Consider the following 21,782-nt stretch of genomic DNA (forward strand, 5'->3'; position numbering starts at 1 on the left):
CCTCCCGACGGCGAATACCCCGGGGTTGTCCACCTGCCCATACGCCGCCATCCTTCTCGTAACGAATTGCCGCCTCCCGCCCCGAACCCTCTGCGGGGCACGCTAACGGCAGCTAACCAGCAGCCGTTCATCTCCGGGGAAGGATTAGATGAGAGGCAACCGGGGAAAAATCCCTGTGGGAATTCCACACTGCTCCCTCCGAAACCTTTATTGCCCCCAGCAATGCCCGGCTGGTGATTTCTGCCCTCGGGAGTTCCAGCCTCCTCTGGTCCCCTTCCCTGGGTGGTACAAGGGGCCCGCAGCACCCTCGTCCCCCAGGGAAGCCCGGCCGGTCTGTGCGGGTCTGTGAGCCCCCCCCAGCCGAGCTGATGCCCCTCAGGGTGTGTCAGGGGAAAGCTCCTTCTCCTGGTGGCCATGTGGCGGTGAGCCACCCCCCCCACACTGCCGCGAACAGCCTCTGCGGAGTGTGTCCCCCCCCATCCCACCTCAGCCATCCCGCCCCACCGCCTGACACAGGAGCTCCCCCCCCCCACAATCGGCACCGGTCGCCCTCCCCAACATGGCAGCCCCCCACCTCCGCCACTACCAAGATGGCGGTAGGGTAGGCGGGACCACAGCGCGCTTCCAGCCAATGGGCGGAGGCGGCGTCCCCCGGCGGGCAGCCAATGGCGGCGCAGGGCGGGCGGGTTTGTTTGGCGGGAAGCGGGCGGGGGCCGCCGTGATGGCGGGCCCGGGCGGGAGGATATGGAAGGACCTGCTGGGTAGGTGCGGGCTGGGTAGGCCGGGGCTCCTCTGAGTGAGCTCTTGGCCTGGCGCTTCCCGCAGGGACAGCGGAGGGAAAGGGAGGGGTGAATGGCCCCTCTCCACCCTCGTATACCCCGCTGCTCCGGCCTGTGTGGTGCTCTGGGCTCCTGGCAGCCCCTCACCTCAGCTCCTCCTCAGCTCTGCTGCCCCTGCTCCTCCCAGGGACCCTCTCCCAAACGCTGGTGGCCTTCCTGTGGCCCTGCTGTAGCTCCTCTCCTGGGGCGGGGGTGTCAGGGCAGCACTTTGTTTGCTTTGGGCCAAGGGCCTTTGGAGGCTGATGGCTGGCAGTGCCTGGCAGGTCCTTGGCTGTGCTGGGCTGCTCATGCTGAAGGCCATGGGGCTTTGTCTGCTGAGCTGCCCGGAGCAGACCTGTCAGAAACATCCTGCACTGCTCCTGTTGTGCTGCCAGCTAACGAGGGTCTGACCGGGGCCACCTTTGCCCCGTCAGTGATGTGTACTGTAGCAGCAAAGAGAGGGAGATGTCCCTGGGGGCTGTCAGAGCAAGCTGTGGTTATACAAGAAATCCCAACTTCTCAGCAGGGAGAGCCAGGAAACGAAAAAGCGCCTTTAGGAGCGGAGCAGAGCTCCAGGAAGCGTCTCTGCACCTTCTGGATTGCCATCAGAACCTGAATGACCTCCTCCTGGAGGTAGGAGTGGGCAGTTTGGGGTGTATCGGTCAGGCTGGGGATCGTGGGACATGCCAGCTGGAGGTGGGTTCCTCCAGGGCCCTTCCTAGGGCAACTGTAGAATGAATGTCCTGGGAACACAGTTTTCATGATAAGTGAAAAGAAAAAACAACACTGTGGGAATAAGCTGAAGTTTAGAGATCTGTGTTGCAGAAATGAGATTTTTTTTTCCTTTATTCCTCTGTTTTATTGTTGCAGACTAAAAATGGCTAAGCATGGTTTGGATTTGAGACAAAGGGAAATCCAGCACCTTTTCCTTGGGGTCAGAACTGGCTTCTTGTGAATATAGGGGGAAAAAAAAAATCAGGAGAGACTATTGGGTTTTCTTTGAATTACCAACCATTTCTGACTAATGTGACTGTCTTTATGAAAACCTATGTCATTTGCCTATATAGGCACTTGAGCCAACATTCTGGCTGGGCCATGTTCTACCTTCTCCTCACGCACTGGAGAGAGCTTTTGATTTTGGTAACTTGAATAGACTATTCAAATACTTTCCACAGTTCAGCCACAAGGATGTTTCTGTACAGAATATTTGTCTTTATAAAAGGAAAAAAGGGGATTTAACTAGAAAAGGATCCAACATTTTGACATGTTTCATCAAATATTTATGTCAGCGTGACTTCACAGAAGGGACTTGAAAGACAGAAATTCTGTTCCTGGTGCTGCTGCTGATCTGTTGGGTGACTGGGGACAAGTAACTTTGACCTGTATCTTCTTTTCTCTGCATAAAATGAAGATAACTATACTTAAGCCTCTTATAAAGTACCCTGAAATCTCTGGTTTATCATGACTATGTGAGAGCTTGGCGTTAATTTCACTTCAGTTGCTCCAGCCCCCAAGAATGCCAGGGCTGCTCAGTATACTTTAGAGGGAATAGGTTTGGAAATGTGTGTAATAGACAGCTAAGACTGTTATGTTTTTGTTTGGCTTCCAGGTGGAAGATTCAGTCAAGCCAGGTGGACAGGGTGGTGTAGAGCACCAGGAAGTATCGTCAGAATCATTTATAGGTGAGTGAAAGAGTATCTATTGGAGACAGATGTGGGAAAGAACTTTTCTTTATGTACTGAATTTCTGCCTGTTAAATGCAATCCCAGTTTTACTTTCTTTTCATTGTTCTGGTTTCCTGCTTGGCTACTCATTTCTTACTTGTTCAGTGATGACTCGCCGCTGGCAAGGTCTGATCATTAAATATTTTGATTACTTGAAAGTGTTACTGTGAGCCCTACAAGACTAAAATACAAAAATCTGCTTAGCGAGGATACTCCACCTCTGCCCCTGGTTGTTCTGCCCCTGTTTTTTGTACAGTAAAGGAATGATACATGGAAATAAAAATGATTTCTAACAAATAACATCTGTACTGTAAGGACTTTAAGACTTTGGGCTTCTGTCTTCATAGTCATGTGTTCAAACCCTTTTTTCTCCCGTGCTGACAGCTTTCTGCTTTGTGGTTTGTTTTGGGTTTTTTTTGTTTTTTGGTTTTTTTTTTTTAGTCTCTGTGCTGCAGGAACAGGCCTCAAGATTGGGTGTACCCACAGCAATCTTGGCAGCCCAAAATGCTGTTACCAACATCGAGCGGATCTGCCAGGCTTCTGCAAGCCCCTTTCAAGTCCCACTGCTGAACTTGGACCAGAGAGTAAGGGAAAAGGTTTACATTTAGTTTATCAAGAAAATGGTATTGTTAGGTTTGACTTTAAACCCAGTTTATCTGTTCTGATAAAGTCACCCAAACATGTAGGACCTGAGCGGCTGATTATTCATTTATGTGTCCAATATGCTCACAGAAGTATGATGTTCTTCTCCTATACAGGAAAGCGGCTGGTTTTGACAGCTTGGAAATTAAGTTTTTTGTCTGTTGCTGAAGTGCAGCGTTACACAGGTCTCTGAGCAGATCCTGCGTTACCACCTCTGGTGTACCTCAGACTTGGTCTCTTTAAGCCACGATTCCACCTTTATCAATTGTCTCAGTTTGCGGTGTAGCCAGGTGTGGCGATGGCCATCCGTACAAAAGCTGTGTCGTGGCTGCTGGCTCAATTCACCTCTGAGGAGCTGTCAGGTGTCACTGCTGTCAGCCTGGCTGCCTTTACTTCAGCCTTAAGATGGAAAAGTTTGGGCCTTTCCCATGAATTCTCTCTACTATTCAAGCCTTTAAAAAACAGTAAACAGGGAAAAGTAACAAATTGTTTTTCTAAGAATGCATTATTTACAAAGGAAATTATTTCTGCTTCATTTCTGGGGTTATTCCAGAAGAGGTTGTCTTGCTTGCTTCAAACGGTCAAGGATTTGCTGGCAAACAATGTGTTCTGTCGCTCGCTCTTCTGTCAAGAAATGTGGAAAATGAAGGTAAGAACTCATGGAGAAATGTTGCTGTGTTACAGACTGTTTAGACTTCACCTGTGTGTTTTCAACCCTCCTCTCCCTTGAAGGCCAGGGATAACTTAAATGGACTAGTGAAGTGCTGTGATCTCTGTTCAGTTTCCCTCGGTGTTTTTCTTGCCACTGCTCACCTCTGCTCATGGTCGACTGCAGTCATGAACTCCTCTTGAGAACGACTGTGGTCTTTCTGACCTTTTAAAAGCATGAACTGAATTATAAATGTTGGGGTTTTTTTGTTTGTTTTGTTTACTTTAAAGCAAGTTCACTGGGAGCTTCCTTGCCTCTGTAGCAAGATTTGCTTTTTTGAAAAGGGCTTATTAGAGGTTTGGAAGCAGGTGAATTATTAAAATTGCGTGGCCACTTCTGAGAAACTGCCACAAAGGAGAGTTGACAGCATCTTGGTGATTGAGCGTTAGTTTTTAGGGAGTGAGGCAAGCAGCATTCTTGCCTCTCCAAAGGAGATGTCTAACTCTTTCCATTTGTACTCAGCATGGCTGGTTCTCACTAGGAAGCAGCAAGGAAGGGCATAGTGTCTGGAGTTACAGTACGGGTAATGGGATTAAACTCATCCGAGGTGACACCACAGTTAATAGAAGCTTGGGGGTATCATTTTCTTTTCTGTTTAGCTTCGCTGCCTTACTGTTATCCGTGAAATATGCTAATAACTCTCCATCAGTTGGCACATAGGTTTGCTGTCTGGGCTAAGCAATCCAGATCAATTGACCAGACAGTGCTGAAGCTCCCAGCTGGCTGTGGGGTGGCGCGGTCCCAGAAGCCCTTTATGTGCTTTGCCAGCAATATTCAGTTCATCTTTGGCATTCTGGTTCTCCGCTCTATTTATCTGGGAATGGTGATAAGCCAAAGTGAGTTCACGCAGAAAACAGCTTGAGAGAAATACGATAGTAGATAACAGGTCCCATTGCTTCACAAATGTGTTGTCTTGATTTCATTTGGGTGGTTTGTTTTCTTAAGATAAGTGATGCTCTAAGTGGAGTTAAGGGCTTTTGTGAGCGGGATGGTTTTGGTTGCTCCCTGCTCTGGTGGGAAAGAAGGAAGAGGCTGATCTGTCAAGATAAAGAGGCATGCTCTAGTCTCAAATATCTGATCCTGGGCTGAAAATAGAATCCTGTGTGTTTTGTAGGCTGATTAAGATCTCCTCATTCTCAGGTAGACATGGAGATCAAGTGCTGCTGTGTAATTGAGATTGTTACAGTAAAGAATTAGGTTGTCCAAGTAAAAGTATGTGGGGGAGTCTAGGGTCATGCTACAAGGCAGCTGCTGGTTGCTGCAGAAATCTTGTGGGGCTTTGGCTTTTCTCCTGAATGGCTTGTGTGCCCAAGACTCCCAAGCACCTCTTCCTTCACAAGGTGTGAAGATTTTGTTTCTGACTTGGAGCGTTTTTGTATGGAGGCTGAAACGAGCAGAAGTTACTGCTGCACCCTGGAGTCCTGCTTTGCTAGGACAGTGTCATGGTTTAACCCCAGCCAGCAACTAAGCACCATGCAGCCGCTCACTCAGTTCCCCCCCACCCAGTGGGATGGGGGGAGAGAAACAAACAAACAAAAAAAGGTAAAACTCGTGGGTTGAGGTAAGAACAGTTTAATAGAACAGAAAGGAAGAAACTAATAATGATAATAATAACAATAATAAAATGACAATAATAATAATAAAAGAATTGGAATATACAAAACAAGTGATGCACAATGCAATTGCTCACCACTCGCTGACCAATGACCAGTTAGTTCCCAAGCAGTGATCTGCTCCCCACCCCCGGCCAACTCCCCCCAGTTTCTGTACTGGGCATGATGTCACCTGGTATGGAATATTCCTTTGGCCTGTTTAGGTGAGCTGCCCTGGCTGTGTCCCCTCCCAACTTCTTGTGCCCCTCCAGCCTTCTTGCTGGCTGGGCAAGAGAAGCTGAAAAATCCTTGACTCTGTATAAACACTACTTAGCAAGAGTGAAAACATCAGTGTGTTATCAACATTCTTCTCATACTGAACCCAAAACATAACACTATACCAGCTGCTGGAAAGAAAATTAGCTCTATCCCAGCTGAAACCACGACACATAAGATTCTCCAGGACATGCTGTTCCAGGCAGGAGCTGGAAGGGATGTTGCAGGGAGGCATGAATGGTGCAGTTTCATCTGCATGGAAGCAATGCCTGGTGCTGATTTTGCTGACGGCAAGCCTGGCATTCAGCAGCAGGACTGCGCAAGCAGTGTTGTTTTTTTCCTCTGTGTCTATCGGCCTCTGCCCATACAGTTGCAGTGTCTCTTTCTGTCATCTCCTGTTGGAAAATGGATTGGAGAGCAACAAACTCGCTTCAGAGACTAATAAACAGTTAATAGGCTAAGTGATAATTCTCTAATCTGTTTCTGGATCTGAATTAAGAAGACTTGAAACTTAGTGGTGTTACCTGTTTTCTGGGATATTCAGTGTTCCTTTGAATATGCAGAATCAGCATTATTTCAGGGGGACAAAGATGGATATATTTATCACTTGACCATGAAAATTTAAAATGGTGATGTATCTACAACTCTAAACCATTCAAAATTTGTGGGAAGGAAAAATCAAATATAATCTTTCCTCATCTGGTATTTCCTATGTTGTCGGTTTTTAATTTCAATAAGTTCTGGATAGTTTGAATAAACGGAATTTAGTTTTTATGTATAGTTTATGTTAGTCAAATGTTAATGTTAACTGCAAAATACAGACTATGACCTAATTGTGACATCTTGTTAGGACCCTCCAGTGCTGGAAGCTGTGTGGCACCTGCACAGAGGCAACATTGTTGGACTGGGAGAGCTGCTGGAGAGGTGAGCAGAGGTATATAGGTTTGCAGATGTATTTAATCTCTTAAAGCCTATTGAAATGTAATCGGGGATTAGTCATGAGTATTCTGGACTAAGAATATAGTCAGGTGCTGGCAAGTGATCAGATTAGCAGGATTTAAGAAGTTACCCTGGGTTTGAGCGGTTACTCTGGGTTAAGTAGCACAGTTTAAGGTGTGGTGGCTGGCTGTCCAATGGCTGCCGAATTGGCCGCAATGTGAAGTGAAATGGTTCGGTGGGAACCACCACTGCAGACCGTCCTAGGTGATGCTTTATCTAGCGCTTTGTTTCACTGCTGCAGTGGGTGTGGGTAGTTAGCATGCAGTGTGGGAAAGGACTAGGTCACCCAGCTCCTTCAATTCATCTGGGCGTGCCTCCAGGTCTGCTTTGGAAACTTGTTTAGCCCATAAAAATTAGTGCTGGTCTTGATGAGAAGTCTTGCTTTGCAGAAGCTGTGTGCTTCTGTCTTTCCAAAACCTTACATTTTGGTGAGATTTGGCAGAGTTAATCTTCAGAGAATGGGGTGGTTCAGCCTGGAGAAGAGAAGGGAGACCTTAGAGCGGCTTTCCAGTACTTAAAGGGGGCCTACAGGAAAGATGGGGAGGGACTCTTTATCAGGGAGTGTAGTGATAGGACAAGGGGTAACGGTTTTAAACTGAAAGAGAGTAGATTTAGATTACATGTAAGAAAGAAATTCTTCACAGTGAGGGTGGTGAGGCACAGGAACAGGTTGCCCAGAGAGGTTGTGGGTGCCCCATCCCTGGAAGTGTTCAAGGCCAGGTTGGACGGGGCTTTGAGCAACCTGGTCTAGTGGAAGGTGTCCCTGCCCAAGGCAGGGGGGTTGGAATTAGGTGATCTTTAAGGTTGCTTCCAACCCAAACCATTCTGTGAGGAAATACTTGAACACACAACTTCACATGTATTTTTTCCTTTGGATATGCTTGTTGTAGAATCTTTTTATAAAGCAAATAAAGCTCTTGCTGGTCCAAATTAAAGAAATGAAATGCCACATATAGGGCAGAGTCCTGCACAGATGGTTCTTTCCTGAGTCCAAGAGGATGGTGGAGCAAAAACCCAAGCCGTAAAAGAAGCAGGAAGGATTGAATTGAATGTGCTTTTGTTTGTTCTCAGCAACCCGGCTGCCCCTGCTGTGGTGGAGTGGCTGTGCGACAGCCTTTGTGGCCTCTGTGAGCAGGTGGAGTCCTCCGGGGATGTGGAGCTCGCTGGGCACGTTCTCTCAGGCAAGGCACTCAACTGGGCGCTGGTGGAGCGGGGCCCGGCTGCTGGTCTGCACAGCCTGCAGCAGGGGCTGTGCAAGTCAAAAGCTTGGAGGTGTAAGAACAGAGGCCTCACTTTGCATTTTCTTACCCGTTTCAGTCAGGGGAATATATTTTTATATTTGGTGAATTTAGCAATTTTTTTTCCCTTCAAAGATAATTGTTTTGAATTTCTATATCCCCTTGAGTTACAGTATCACAAGAAAGTGTAGTTGCAAGGTGTATGGGGCCAGGGATGATATATTGAGAGTGTGATGCTCCTGCAAAGTGTCTGAGATATTTTGGACCAGAAATATTTAACAGTTCCATTTCCCCCCTGTCATTTTCTATTATTTATTTTGTGGTTTTGTTTAGAAAAAAATCACTACACCATTTGACTGAGGAGCTGTAGTCAGACCTTTGGACCAGTGCAGTTGGTCAGGTACAACCCATATGAGTTCTGCAGTGGTAATAGAGCATAACACCTGTAAATTCTTCAGCCTTTATAATCCTTTAAGGTTCTGTGCTCCTTGCCGTCTGTTGTTCTAGGTCCTTTTGCCTGGGTGTAATTTTACTCCAAGAAAATAAATGATTCCTGCTGACTGCTGTGTAGTGAATGAGGCTTTTCAGACACTAGTCCTATTGGGAGACAGATGGTGAGGCGAAAGAGCAAGTGATCTTTATTGAAAGGGAGATGCTGAAACACTAATTCCTTCTTGATTTGCAGACTTTGCAATACTGTTTCTTCAGAATGGCTTTCAGCAAACTTCGGAGCTGGGAAGGAAGTTGGAATTCAAGAATGTCCCCTATGTAAGGACAAAATGAACCTATTTACAAACGGTTGTTTAAAAAAGTAGTTCCATTATACACCTCTGTGCCTCCCTGAGTGTAAATAGATCAGAGCTTAGAGCAACAAAGAAGGGGGTGGTGGTCCAGGTGCTGGAGTGGATGCGGAGGAAATGGTGAAACCAGAACAGAGTCTTTTTGTATGGAGGATTTCTTCAAGGTAACACATCAAGGGCTTTTTGAGCTTCCTTGGTTTCACCTTTTTTCCATTTGAATATGAGGCATGGAGTGCTGGTAAGCATGGGAAATGCTTGCCCTTTGGTCTATTGTATCTGTTCTACAGTAGAGCCTGAGGTAAAAGTTAAGCTTTAAATTAAGAGGGACAAAACTCTTTCTTTGAGTCAATTTACTTTTTCTGCATATAACTATAGCTCTTTTAAACTCTAAATGGTCTTAATTTGTCAATTTTGAACAGATCTGTCATGCCGTCTTGCGAAGAATGTTGACATGTAAGTGTTTTTGTGATTCCTAGCTTTGTGCAGTCACTGCTGTTTGCTAGACTTACATTCCTTGTTCCTTGCTAAATCTCTAAGGGCATTGCTAAATCTCTAAGGAGAAATCCTTTGCCTGGGATGCTTTTCCTTTGTTATGCATAATATTTATGTCACTGATTTTATGTGCCTCCGCTTTCCCCTTCACTCTTGTAAAGTGAGTGTCTTCTAACACTGCAGATAATTTCTGCCTTTTATGCTAGTTCATTTTGATGCTCCCAGCTGCAACATTAGGTAGCTATCTGATCTGATTTTTAACAAGTTTGATTGGAAACAATTGTAGCACAGAGGTTAGGCTTGCATAATGTTTTTCTGCTTAGTAAATTAAATGTTGAATTTACAAAGTTATGCGCAAGTAGGCTATTTTGCTGGCTCACAGTTTGGATTTGCAGACTGTTTTATGAAACTTTTTTTTGTTTGTTTTAAATGCTGAGCAAAGACATCTAATGTACATGTGTAGTCTTTAAACAGCCAGTGTTCAAGAACTGTCCCAGGGACAACGTGCCTGTTTTGGCCTGGGCAGTCCTGATGGTGCTGCTGAGAGCCCAAGCGTAGCAGTGCCTGATTTGCATTGCAAATCCCGATGCAGAAAGACTAAACATACAGGAGGGTTTCTTTTTGTCTGATGTCACAGATGATCTTCATGGTAAATTGCTGTATCTGCTGTACAGCAGAGGAAGCGTTCCCTTACACCTCCTCATGTTCCCGACACCAGTGTATTAGTATAATCTGCGCGGCTGCTGTTACTTTCCTGTCTCCTTAGTGACAGCACTTTACCACTTTTCTTGCTGGCATGTTTCAGGAACATGCTCAGTGCTACTGCAGAGGTTAGAGCTTTTCCTCTGCTCTAAGATGACCGAAAACCAGGACATAACACCAGGACTGCTCCCTCCATTCTGAGTCTCTCGTGGGCGCTGCCAGCCTTATCCCTTACCCCACCTTTCGCAGGGCGCATTGTCTGTAGACAGAGATGCTTTACAGACCTTGCGGAGTGGTTCTAAAAGGGGAAAGCTGTAAGAGAAGTGCTTTATTATTTAATATGTATGAGTCCCATCTCGGGTGGCCCTTTAACAGTGTTGGTACTTGAAAAATAACCCTTATAAACACGGGACTAGGGGGATTTTTGCAGGAAGAGAAGCAGGCTGTTGGCAGTCAGACAGGAGTCTGCTAACCTGCTCTTCATTTGACCTTCACGTTTTTGCAGCCTGCACTGCCACTGACCGACTTGCAGTCTGTGTGTCTGAAAATTATATTAAACGAGTTTTATATGAGGTATTTTTATTAGCGTATACTTTTGGGTCACCTTTGAGGGGTTTCACTTAACTAATCAGCTGCTTTGAAGAACATTAGGATTCTTTATGTAAAATAATTCACTATTAATGAAGACCTTCACAGGAGGAGAAGGACAGGCTGAGAGGAGCATAGGAGCACTGTACTTCATAGTACTGATCTTGCTGTGTTGAACTCCTGTGCCCGAGGATAAGTAGAGTTTATCTCCTTTTCTCTATTCTCCCCTACTTAACCTTAAAGTATTCCTCAGCAGGGGAGGAGAGTATTACGTATTAACACTGGACTGCCTCACGAAATGCATGTGAGGGACGCCTGTTTTGCTGCCCCAGATCAGTATTAACTGTTAGGAGGCTTTTAAAGGTAGGATGGGACAAGAAACAGAAAAACTGCTGCTGCAGCACGCTGTAAAGCAAAGGGTCTCAGTATGTGGGCTTTGAGTGGTGTAGGCTGATGGTCAAGGCAATGTGCTGTGCAAGCCACCAACCTGTTTGACTTCTCCAGTCATTTTGGGGCAGATCTAGCTTTTGAAGGACTTTCTGCTAAGCAAATGTAACCTGAAGTCCCACTGCTGTTAGAAATGTGTGGCGCTTACACCAGCGTGCTCTTTGTTTGGCGAGGACAGTTAAAACCATTGTTTCCAGGGGTTGTTAATTCAAAGCTTGCTTGTGCAAATCCCTGCCTCCAGACAGACTTTTCTCTCATGCAGCTTTGCAGTGTTCACACTTGGAGATGCACTGCACAATTAGGATTGAGTTTGGAAATTGAATACTAATTTATGTGCATTTTTAGATGGCTTAATTATTAGCACATTCTTGGGAACGCTTTTGAATTGGTTCAAGGTTAGTGTTAATAGTTTTTGAGTCTGTGTCACTTTTGAAAAAATTTCGTAAGAATTTAATGCTGCTGAATGGCTTCTGCACATTTCCCTAATGGGGTCACCTTCCTAACGGTGCACAGATTGCTTGTTCCTGTTAGTTCCTGTGTGTTTAGTGTCACAGTTCTTTCCATTTCTCTCATTGTGTTTTTGTGTTTTTATTTTGGGGTACAGGGGTGCTTGACGCTGTTGGTAAAGAGAAGCAGGAAGATGTTTCCACATTGCAAGCTATGAGGTTCTGGTAAGAAATGCTGTTCCTCTGAATAATGTCAGGAGGAGTTTTTTTTATCCACTGTTACACTTGTTACTGAAATAGGGGGAATGTTGTGGGTTTTTTAAAATTTATTTACACACACACCACCGCCCCAGCGCTACTGATGTTTAGTATTCTCCTCTTTAATAAAATATGTGCAAATAAAAATGCTTGTAAAAAGATAAGTATCAGGTAGGAAAGGGTGTTCTGGCAGTGTTGGAACCAATCTTGGAGCACCTTCTTGGCATTTGGTTAGTTTCCCTTGTCAAGTTTTCTCCCTCTGCTTCTGAGCAGAAACACCTGGAAGGTGCCGTCATCCTCCAATTCCTGCTTCCAAACCGGTTTTGTTTAACTACTTTGTACATGTCAACATTCACTCCTGTCCTGTGCAGGGATATACATTAGAAAGTTTGTAAATCTAATAGCTACATAATGTTGAGTAACCAATAGATTTTTAGAAATACATACGAAAAAGTATATCTCTCTGGCAATTTGATAAGATAGGTTGTAGAAGAAAAATTAGTCATTCACCCTAATCAGCACTTGGTTGATCATACTTCCTGTGCATTGTTTCTATTTCATTTGTAGGCTGAATGTGTTCAATGTGTCAGTTTATAAAAGTGCGGTTCATCTGGATTCCTTGCAGCAGTTTTTTAGACACACCCTGACCGAAGTCCTTACCTACAACCCGTTGTTGAAAGGTAGGAACAGGCGGGGAGAAGTGAGTGTCTCCAGGGTGTGTTATTGTGTGTCCGGAGCTCCATCCCACCCGGGCCTTGCTAAATGGAGACCAGCCTGGGGGACCCAGAGCCAGAGAAGCTGCCTGACTCCCCAGCTCTTTCCCAGGGTCTATATAAGCAGGGTGCCAGATCAGACAAAAACAAACTCATCTGGGGTCTGGGCTTTAGAGGGCTGTAGTTCAGGAGAAAACTTTAGGTGGAAAATCAGTGCCTTCAAACAGAGCTTCAACCAACAGCTCACGAACAGATATTTGGAGTAACATCTAATAGCAGCCGTTACAGAGGAGACGTGGGGGAGCTCTGGCCGAAGGAGAAACTGGGTGGGAGAGGTGGTGCTGCAGAGAGTACTTGCAGCTAAGATAGTCTGGCCCCTGTGTGTGTTTGGGTTTATGCACAAGACGGGGCCTTTCTCTGCTGACTGGGTGTTTCTTTTGGTAGATTAGAGATAAAGGCAGGAAGGCTTCTAATCCGTGATTGGTAATTGTGAAGCTTGATGTTTTTAGGAAGAAATATGTTTGGACTACAAAATGTCTGGTAAAATCACTCTGAGCGATGATTTAGAGCTGCTTGCCTGTTGTGTGGGAGAGCTGTGTTGTTGCTGCCTTCCAGTTCAAAGAGATTATTGAGGAAAAAGATGATTCCTTGCTGATTCTGTGTGCATGTGCTATGTTGGCCTACGAATGTGTGATCACAAGAACAGCTTTGAGATGACGGTGCGGTAGTGAAATGGCACGGTCCTTGTTGCCACAGTCCGTGTTCCAAAGACAAATTGGAGAGAGAGGATTTCAATTAGCAGTTTTTAACGTATCTGGTTGCCAAAGCCCAAGGGAAGTCTTGTGTGGTTAAGTTATGCATTTTGGGTGTATTTTAAAACCTATCGCTAAAGAGTAAACTTTTCTTTTTCTGAGTACAGTGTGTGATGCCATCCATATGCAGAAAGAGTGGAGCTTTACAAGAACTTGTTCACTGCTTACTACCTTGTATCGCAAAGTATGTCTTCCTGGTTTCACAAAGAGAACTTTATGTTGGGTTTATATTCATTGAAATATCTGAAGTGAGATTATTTAGAACTAGTGCATTTCAGTTGCAGAATCTGAACCAGCTGCCAGAAATTGTAGGCAGGAGGAAGCATGAAGAAAAAGTACTACAGGGATTTTTGTTTGTGCAAAGCTCTTAATGAGAACAAAGATAACAATTGAAGATGTGAATTTTCACTGTTACAGAATATGACATGACTGCTGAAAGAACTGGAATATTACTGTTCATTTTAGCCAATGCTGGTTCCAAGCCAGGATGATACCTAGCCCTGGAAAGCTGAAGCAAAAGATGTATGCAGGATAGCTTTTTCAGAAGTCTTGCAAAAGACATCTGCATGTTAATCTTGACAGTGTATTTCACTTAATGAGTGGCTGTATATCATAGCTAAAATGAATTGCTATTGCTCTTCCAGATGTTCACGGCATTCAGTGCAAAGGAGTTGATCTGCCAGCTGCAGCAAGTCCTGGAGACTCATGAAGTGAACTGGCAGCATGTCCTGTCCTGTGTTTCCACGCTGGTAGTTTGTCAGGCTGAGGCTGAGCAGCTGTTCAAAGGTAAGTAGGTAATGGCAAGCCTGCAAGCTAATGTGTACTTGTTGCTTCTCAGGTACTGCAGAGGGAAACTATGCTGATTGGTGTAGCAGCATAGTCATTCATAGTTGCTGTTTTGAGATTCTTGTATGGAAAAGAACAGCAGAAAATCTGATTTTTCCATTCAGAAATTCCGTGTCAGAGGCGATGTGAATGCCAGGCCTTGTGCCTGACACTTCTCAAACTTACTGTACAGCTAAGAGTGGTTATTTGATAGTTACCTTCATTATTAATTGGAGTAGTGATTACTGAAGCTTAGTTCTTCTATCTCACTTTTGCTAGCAGACCTTGTTTGTTAGAGTTGCCTGCTGATTATCTCATTGCTGGACTCCCTGCAATTCTTGCAGGTTGAAATCCTAGAGTATTTGACTGTTAAAAGTGCATGAAAAAATATAAATGAGTCCCAAAGGTTCCCCAAGCTGCAACACAAATCCTTCTTTATGTGGCAGATGTTTTATCACAGGTATTTGTCTTCATTTACTGTAGAAAATTACAGCACAGTTGTCAAGAGCAAAGTCTGAGGTTATTGTTTTATGTTTCTAGATCTACTGAGACATCTCCTGATAAAGGCCTTTGAGAATTATGATATGGAAAATATGATCACTGCATTCCTGATAGCTCGTCAGGCTGCTCTAGAGGGCCCTGCTGTGTTCATGCCTTACTCTGAATGGTTTAAGGTAAGACTAGATGAGGCCTGACTGGTAATCTTTGTTTTAAGTATGAGAAACCTGTGCATAAGGAATGTTCTGCTGCACAGCAAAAGCCTAATTTCAGACCAGATAGCCAGGAATTAGAGGGGGGTGAGGGGGTGGTGTGTGTGCGGAAAAGAGTAACAAGTGATTGTATTGGTATTAGGAGTGATTTAATATTTATTACTGCCTTTGTGTCTGCAAAGAATATATTTATTTGGCTTTCTTTGGTTTTCCCTTCTTTCATCTTCTAAGTCCATCTTGTTCTCTAGTTACTTGTCAGGAATGCAGACATGTAATTCCTGTTATAATCATAATCTTGGATGTATTTCAGTATCTTGATAACCAACACTGTTGTTCTTGCATAAGTTGTAGGTTATTGCAGATGAAGCATTCCTATTTCCTGGATGTTTGCATGCAGCTGTAATTGCTGTGTTTGACCTTATAGATAATTGGTTGTTAGCTTTTAGTTGTAAACATGTAGGTATTTTAGGTATGCAAATCTCCACATAATTTAAACCTGTAAATTCCTTTTTATGAGTTTGCAAATCTAAGCTCAGCCTTTGCTGATACAGTGTTCAGGATGTATCAAAAGGTAAACTGCTGATGTTCTGTATAGTTTCTGACTGGCTTATTTTCCTTGAAATGCTCAGATAAAGCTGTGTAGAAACTGGCAAATTTGTGGTTCCCTCATGAATCTCAATCCTTTGGTGCATTTTGGTCTTGCCTTGTTTAACTCCTCTAAGAGTTCTCATGGTAGTGTATCAGACCAAACTTTGAGCATGACATGGCAGGCTTTCTGGAAACTGGACAAAGAAACTCAAAGAAAACTTCCATAGAGATTTCTATAAACTTTCTCTGGAGCCTTTTCTCCAGAAAGACTCTCTTGACAGAAAGCAGGTATCTGTAACGGATGTCTGGGATTTGTGCGCTGAGTTACGGCATTGCTGGGATGGGGATTCTCTCCACACTGAAAGGCTGCGTTGTCTTTTTCCCCTGTTTCAGGCTTCCTTTGGGAGCTCTGGTGGTCACCACGGGAGCAGTAAGAAAGCTCTGGTCTTCCTCTTTGAGTTCTTGTCAGAGCTAGTGCCCTTTGAAGCAGCGCCATACTTGAAGGTCAGAAGATGCTAATAGAGATGGTTTTCTAAAGACTGATACAGAACTGCTCCAAAGTGAACATACTTGTGCCTTTGACTAGGTTCAGCTTATTATTATTGTTATTATAGTAATTGCATTATGTATCTGACTAGGTTCAGCATATTGTTAATATTGTTATAGTAATTGCATTACTTCTGATACATTATTCAAACCCTTTTCTCCCTGAAATAAGGAAGTAAAAGATTCTTTTATTTACTTGACAAGGAGAATTCCTCTCATGGAGTTTAAATTTAAGCATTTCAGTGATTTTGTTTGTTGTTGTTGTTGGGAAAAATTGCATGTCAGTTGCCATGAAAGTGGCTTATCTTAAAACAAGCAATAACATCTTCTCTGGTGGTAAACATTAACTGAAATTTTACACTAAACTTCCTGTAAAAATGGCAAATCTTGTGAATTGCACATTTCAGGTCCATATAATGTACCCGCCTTTTGTGCCAACAAAACATCGGTCCATTCTCTTGGAATACATCACTCTGGCTAAAACCAGACTGGCTGACCTTAAGGTTAGTAAAATTTGTCTCTTTGAGAAGAGTTCTTTCTGGATCTGTCAAAATAATAGCTGTGTTGCGACCATATGCATCTCTCTAACCTCACACAGGTTGCTATAGAAGATATGGGGCTCTATGAAGACTTGTCTTCCACAGATGAATCTGTGCAGGTACTGCTGGTCTGTCTAACAGTTTTCTCATCAGTCATGCCCCTTTTCCTCTGCAAAAGAGCTTAGGTTATCCACCTGTCTGCCATTCCTACCAAGTTTGAGCATGCTGCCAAATCTTCTCCAGCTTTAAGACAGAGGGGTTAGCGGCCATAAAAATGCAGTCTCTTCCCCAGATTTCATGAAAACTAGACTTACACAGAGGACAAACAGACTGCGATGAGTATTCCATGATGATGCCGTAGAGGAACTCAGCAATTAGCCAGCCAGGTACTGGCCAAGCAGCACCTTCGTTAGCCATCCAGTCAGAACCTGCTGTTTGAAGCAGGAAAGTGCTGGTTACCTCTTGCCCATCCTGTACTGTGGGGTATAGAAAATAAATGGAAGATTCTGTGGGGGAGGATTTAAGGGACAAAGGGAGATCTAATGGTGTTGTATGGTGTGGGGATGCAGAGCACAGGTTTGGAGGAACTGGGGCTGCATTAGCTCTGCTGATTGACCAGCATGTTACAATAGTGACACTTCCCTCTATGGCTTTGCTCCAAATGATTTGATCATGTAGGAAAGCATTTTATATGTATCTTGATTCTTTTCAGTATAGCATATCATCTATTTGGTGTTGTTTTCAAAGTGTTCATATTTAAAGGAGATTTGGGGAGGGAATCTACAGTCTGCAGTTTCACAGTGTGGTTCATGATAAGTTTTGGGTAACGACAATAATTGATAAGGAAGCATTTGGCTCTATTGCTCCTTCCTGTATATTGATCACAAGTATGGCAGTCTAGGGGGCCTTATTTATACAGTCAGTTAGCTGGAGTACATGAAATACAGGCTGGTGACAAGGTAGTTGAATGTACTGCAATGAAATCTAGTTCTGTGATGAACTGAAAGTCATAAGTGAAGATTTAATTTAATTTCTTCCAAGTCTGATCTGTTTGTTGAGAAACTGGCCCGGGTTGTTGCAGTCTTAAGCTGTCTTACGGCTCGAACAAGAGAAACCCGGGGTGGCAGTACCTCTGCCTGGAGTGTAGTAGCATGGGCTGGAAGCAAAGATTATGGGTCTTAATTCCAAATGTATGAACTAAAATAGAATAACAATATACCAAATCCAGAACAGAAAAGATACTGTCCCCGTGGGGGACAATTGAATAAACAATGTGATGTTAAGCAGGAGTATATGCTGCGGTTGCTGTAAGAGGTGCATACAGAACAACATGGACCTTTGGGCTGACCCAGAATAGCTGTTATTTATAACAGCTTTATCGAGGCAGGCTGATGGTTCAGGCCTGGTTTCTCCATCCTGCAGTTTTACTCTGTGTATCAGATAGTTCTTGTTATTCAGTTGTGTTTGTTCAGTCACTTCCCTTCACAGCACAGACAACTGTTACTAACCCTGAAAAAATAAGGAGGGAAGATTATCGTTGTCCTTGAGTTCTCACAACATCTTTCTCTCATTGTTACTTGTGTGAGCCAGCCCCAGGGCCAGGCACTTCGTGACGTTGAAAAGGCCCTTCAGATATTTGAAAACACAAGGAAGATCCCAACCTCTGTGATAGAAGCCAGGTACCGTGTGCTTCTGAACTCTTTTTGTTTTCAGCTATAATAATAATAAAAGTCAAGTCCAAATCAAAATAACAAAACAAGAAAAATTGAGAATGTGAGCAAAGGAGGTTTTGGGAAATTCTCCCCATGTTATCTACTTCCTCAGTAGTCATCTAAATAGAGGTTATTTGTGCAGAGAGTAAAAGGCATATTCACATCTGCAAGAGAAGTCCACAATTGTTATAATAAATAAAAAGCAAAATTAAAGAAATGAATAACTATTGGTTAATCTGAACTTGATTTGTCTGTGGTTATTCATGCTACCATGAATATTTCTTATTTGCAGGAGCCAAATTAATTCTTGAGGTAACAAAATGGTACTTTGCAGCTTTGGCATTGTTAATATTTTGCTATATTTGTTTTCTGTCTCAGTATTTTCAGGCGACCATATTATACTTCCTGGTTTCTTCCTGCTTTGCTGAGGCCACGTGTGGTTAGTGTTTGGTTTTGGCTTTTTTTTGATCCTCCCATCTAGATGTGTGTTTGTAGACAGGTAATTTGTGCCTAACCTGCCTGTTTTTCTATTGCAGCTCCCTAAAACCCCAGATGCACGCATGGCTTTTATAGATTCTTTAAAGAGGTATTGAGACTTCCCAGTGGTTTTTTTTCTGTGCTTCTGGACTTTCTCTTTAGAACATTTGACTTTACATCAGATTATTGGAGGCTTTGACACCTTGTTTACAAAACCCTGCGTGTTGGCTAACCCTCTTGGCAGGGCTTTGCGGCCAGGCTTGTGGCTTGCAGGTTGTGGATGGGTAGCTTATCTGTATAGGTGAATGTCTTCAGTTCTGTAATTAGTCCTCTAGCCCCTGTGAAACCATTATCTAGAAGAAGTCCCATGCAGCCCTCTGACTGCAGGCCAGATATGTTTTTATGCAAACTTTGGAGGATACTGCTGAATATAAAATTTCACCAGGAATACGAGACCCCTGTGAAAAGCTCTCCTCTCTTTGGGAGAGGATATGGGAGAAGTGGAAGATGAAACTTAAATGTCTGTTAATGCTTTATGAGCTGCTCTTACGGGACGCCAGGATAATGCCCCAGGAGAACGCAGCCCCTCTCAGAACTCAAGATTGTCCTGTGTGCATGTTTAAAAGTGCTTTTCTGCACTGCAGGAGCAGCTTTGTTTTAAATCCAGTAATTCCTCTGTAGCCTATCATGAAGAAAAAATGTTTGCAACACTGCCTACAAATGAGGCATTTGGCTCTGCCTTGTCATTCCAGCCTGACTCTAAAAAAGACTGGATTTTTTCTTTTAAATTAAAGTTGTAAGAGAAGCAGCTGAGTTCTAGGAAGCCTCACGTAATGTTTTTAGTATTGAATGCCTGCCCAGCAAGTGTTAGAGGTAAAACTTTGGTCTCCATCATGTTAGCGTTTTAGATGTGTGAATACTGTGTGTCATATAACTTACACTCTTATGTGATCTTAGACACGTACTATATATGAAATAGGTATTAATACATGCATTAATGATATACATAGTATTGTTTTTGTGTAGTGTGTGTTACACATGTATAATACTTGCTATGAAAGCCTTGGATATAAATTTCTGGTCCTCATGTCAGATGATGATTAAAAAATGCTTCAGATGCTCAGTATGCTTTGGAGCCTCTGTAATTACATTTCATAGCATAGCTGTTGTTTATGCTTATATTTAATAAAGCTGAAGTTTGAATGTGGTTATGCGGTATAATAAATGTCTCTTTTTTTTTTTTTTTTTTTAATTATTATAGAGCTGATAAAATACCCTCAAACTTGTACTCCACATACATGCAAGCCTGTCGTGCTATGAAAGAGAAAATGTTACAAGGTAAAAAAATATAACATTTACTTATGGATCAGTTTGAAGAAAAGTTAATTTTTCCATTGGTGCCCTCCTGAATTGAAAATTTTCAAAAAGTTACCGCTGATTAGGTCTTTAATCTATATGTAAATATGTGTATGTTCTTTATGTCTTATTGAGGTATTAAATAGTTACTCTCGTAATGACTTTCTCTGCCTATCCTGCTTGGGTGGGATTTTTGCAGTCCATGCGTAGCTCTGTGCTGAGGCTGCAAATGATGCCTGAGCTAGCTGATTTAAATCTAGCTCAAATACATCTCCATGAATCAGCGTTTGCAGCTTGAATGCTGCTCAGCTCCGGCTAGCCTGGGGTGTGAACCTGCTGTGTTGATCCCTTGCGTAATGGCACTTGTGCTGCCTGAACTTACCATCGTCCTCTTTTAACAATGGATTACTGTGTGTGACTGAGATCTGGGGAAACAGGAGGGGCTTGGGATGGAGCCAGCGGCAAAGGGATTGCAGTGCATAGTTTACATGTGTTTGGGTGGGAAGGCCCCACTAATTTCGGGTCCCATCACTGTAGCCACGTTACTGGTGCAGTGTGTGTCAGTGTAATAGATATTTAATGAGCTCTCCTATCTCTTTCAGCAAATGAGTGTTTCAAACGTATCTTCAAACGGGCAACATCCTCACCACAGGTTTATACGAAATGAAAAGGTCAGGCTAGCAAGCAGAGATCATTCCCAGAGTGTGGTGGCGATAAGTGTACTCTGTACAGAGACAGATCTGTGATTGACTCCTACTCAGGGCACTTTGGGCATCTGAAGCTTTCTGGAGATGCTGTAGCTCGAGAGGCGTGACAAAGCAGTCCTGGGGAACTGCAGATGTGCAGCAGTCTGGCTGCGGAGGTTGTCCTGGCAACCGGCAGGGATGAAGGATCCCTGTGTGCCCGGATCAGCCCGATTCCCAACGGGCAGCCAGGGCTCTGCAGGAGTCCTTGAATTGCCAGTGACCTCTAGTGGCATGTCCTAAGCTGAGCTGTGTCCCCTGTATCCTGATCGGCCTGATCTGCGTCCTAATCCCATCCTCTGCATCCTAATCCATCCCTGGGGCTCTTGCACAGAGGCTGGATTTAGGGCAGGACTGAGTATTGGTCAGCTGTAAGCCTGCCCTGTTCGTTAGTGCTCATTCTTGCACATAAAAGTGACTCAGCAGTCTCCTAACACCTTGTTGCTTTACAGTGTGTTTATAACAAGTATTAATTTAACCTTTGTTATTTACTGCTCTTGTTCATGGTTGAGTTATTTCTGGCCCATGTACAAGACGCTGTTCCTGTCTAACGAACTGTACGGGTGGTTTTTGGGGCTGTGCTGTGGCAGCTTGTTGCTGGTGGCACTCTCTTTCTAGTGGTAAAAGGAATTTCCTTTTATTTCTTCTTTTAAACAAAACCCAGAATAGACTAACATGTAACATCTGGAGATGTTGCATGGTGTTGGGCTTGAGGAGAAGCTGATGACGTAGTATTCACGCTGTAATGTCTGTCTCTGTATTTTGAGACTGGTTCCAGTCTTTTGAGGTCAGCAAATGTTTCTGTAAGGGGCAGAGAGCTAAAGCAAGTAGGAAGGGAACTCTGAAAGGAGAATTCTTTTGCCTCTTGTCTTTAAAAACTGAATTCCTTTCTGAAACTAGGCATAAACTCATAAATGATTAATCAAATAGCACATTTTGAATGTAAAAACAAAACTGTATATGTGGCAGATTGACGGTTTGGGGATCTGTTATAGCTTACAGAAAAGTAAATACTGCTTCTACAGAAAAC

General features: G+C 43.6%; 1 protein-coding gene across 1 annotated transcript in view; it reads left to right on the plus strand.

Annotated features, from left to right (window-relative positions):
• Window positions 1–559: 559 nt before the first annotated feature.
• The window catches only part of FANCA (FA complementation group A), a 39,802-nt gene continuing 18,579 nt past the window's right edge, over window positions 560–21,782 (plus strand). Inside the window, exons 1-21 of the mRNA XM_052796489.1 lie at window positions 560–761; window positions 1,345–1,451; window positions 2,428–2,500; window positions 2,984–3,126; window positions 3,738–3,833; window positions 6,612–6,685; window positions 7,832–7,941; window positions 8,684–8,766; window positions 9,218–9,251; window positions 11,632–11,698; window positions 12,299–12,411; window positions 13,364–13,440; window positions 13,901–14,042; window positions 14,622–14,755; window positions 15,773–15,883; window positions 16,333–16,428; window positions 16,524–16,583; window positions 18,055–18,143; window positions 18,555–18,615; window positions 18,713–18,762; window positions 19,915–19,991. Coding sequence (XP_052652449.1) covers window positions 560–761; window positions 1,345–1,451; window positions 2,428–2,500; window positions 2,984–3,126; window positions 3,738–3,833; window positions 6,612–6,685; window positions 7,832–7,941; window positions 8,684–8,766; window positions 9,218–9,251; window positions 11,632–11,698; window positions 12,299–12,411; window positions 13,364–13,440; window positions 13,901–14,042; window positions 14,622–14,755; window positions 15,773–15,883; window positions 16,333–16,428; window positions 16,524–16,583; window positions 18,055–18,143; window positions 18,555–18,615; window positions 18,713–18,762; window positions 19,915–19,991 — 1,999 coding nt within the window. The remainder of the gene's footprint in view (window positions 762–1,344; window positions 1,452–2,427; window positions 2,501–2,983; window positions 3,127–3,737; window positions 3,834–6,611; window positions 6,686–7,831; window positions 7,942–8,683; window positions 8,767–9,217; window positions 9,252–11,631; window positions 11,699–12,298; window positions 12,412–13,363; window positions 13,441–13,900; window positions 14,043–14,621; window positions 14,756–15,772; window positions 15,884–16,332; window positions 16,429–16,523; window positions 16,584–18,054; window positions 18,144–18,554; window positions 18,616–18,712; window positions 18,763–19,914; window positions 19,992–21,782) is intronic.

The sequence above is a fragment of the Harpia harpyja genome, chromosome 9, assembly GCF_026419915.1.
Source record: "Harpia harpyja isolate bHarHar1 chromosome 9, bHarHar1 primary haplotype, whole genome shotgun sequence".
NCBI classification, from domain to species: Eukaryota; Metazoa; Chordata; class Aves; order Accipitriformes; family Accipitridae; genus Harpia; species Harpia harpyja.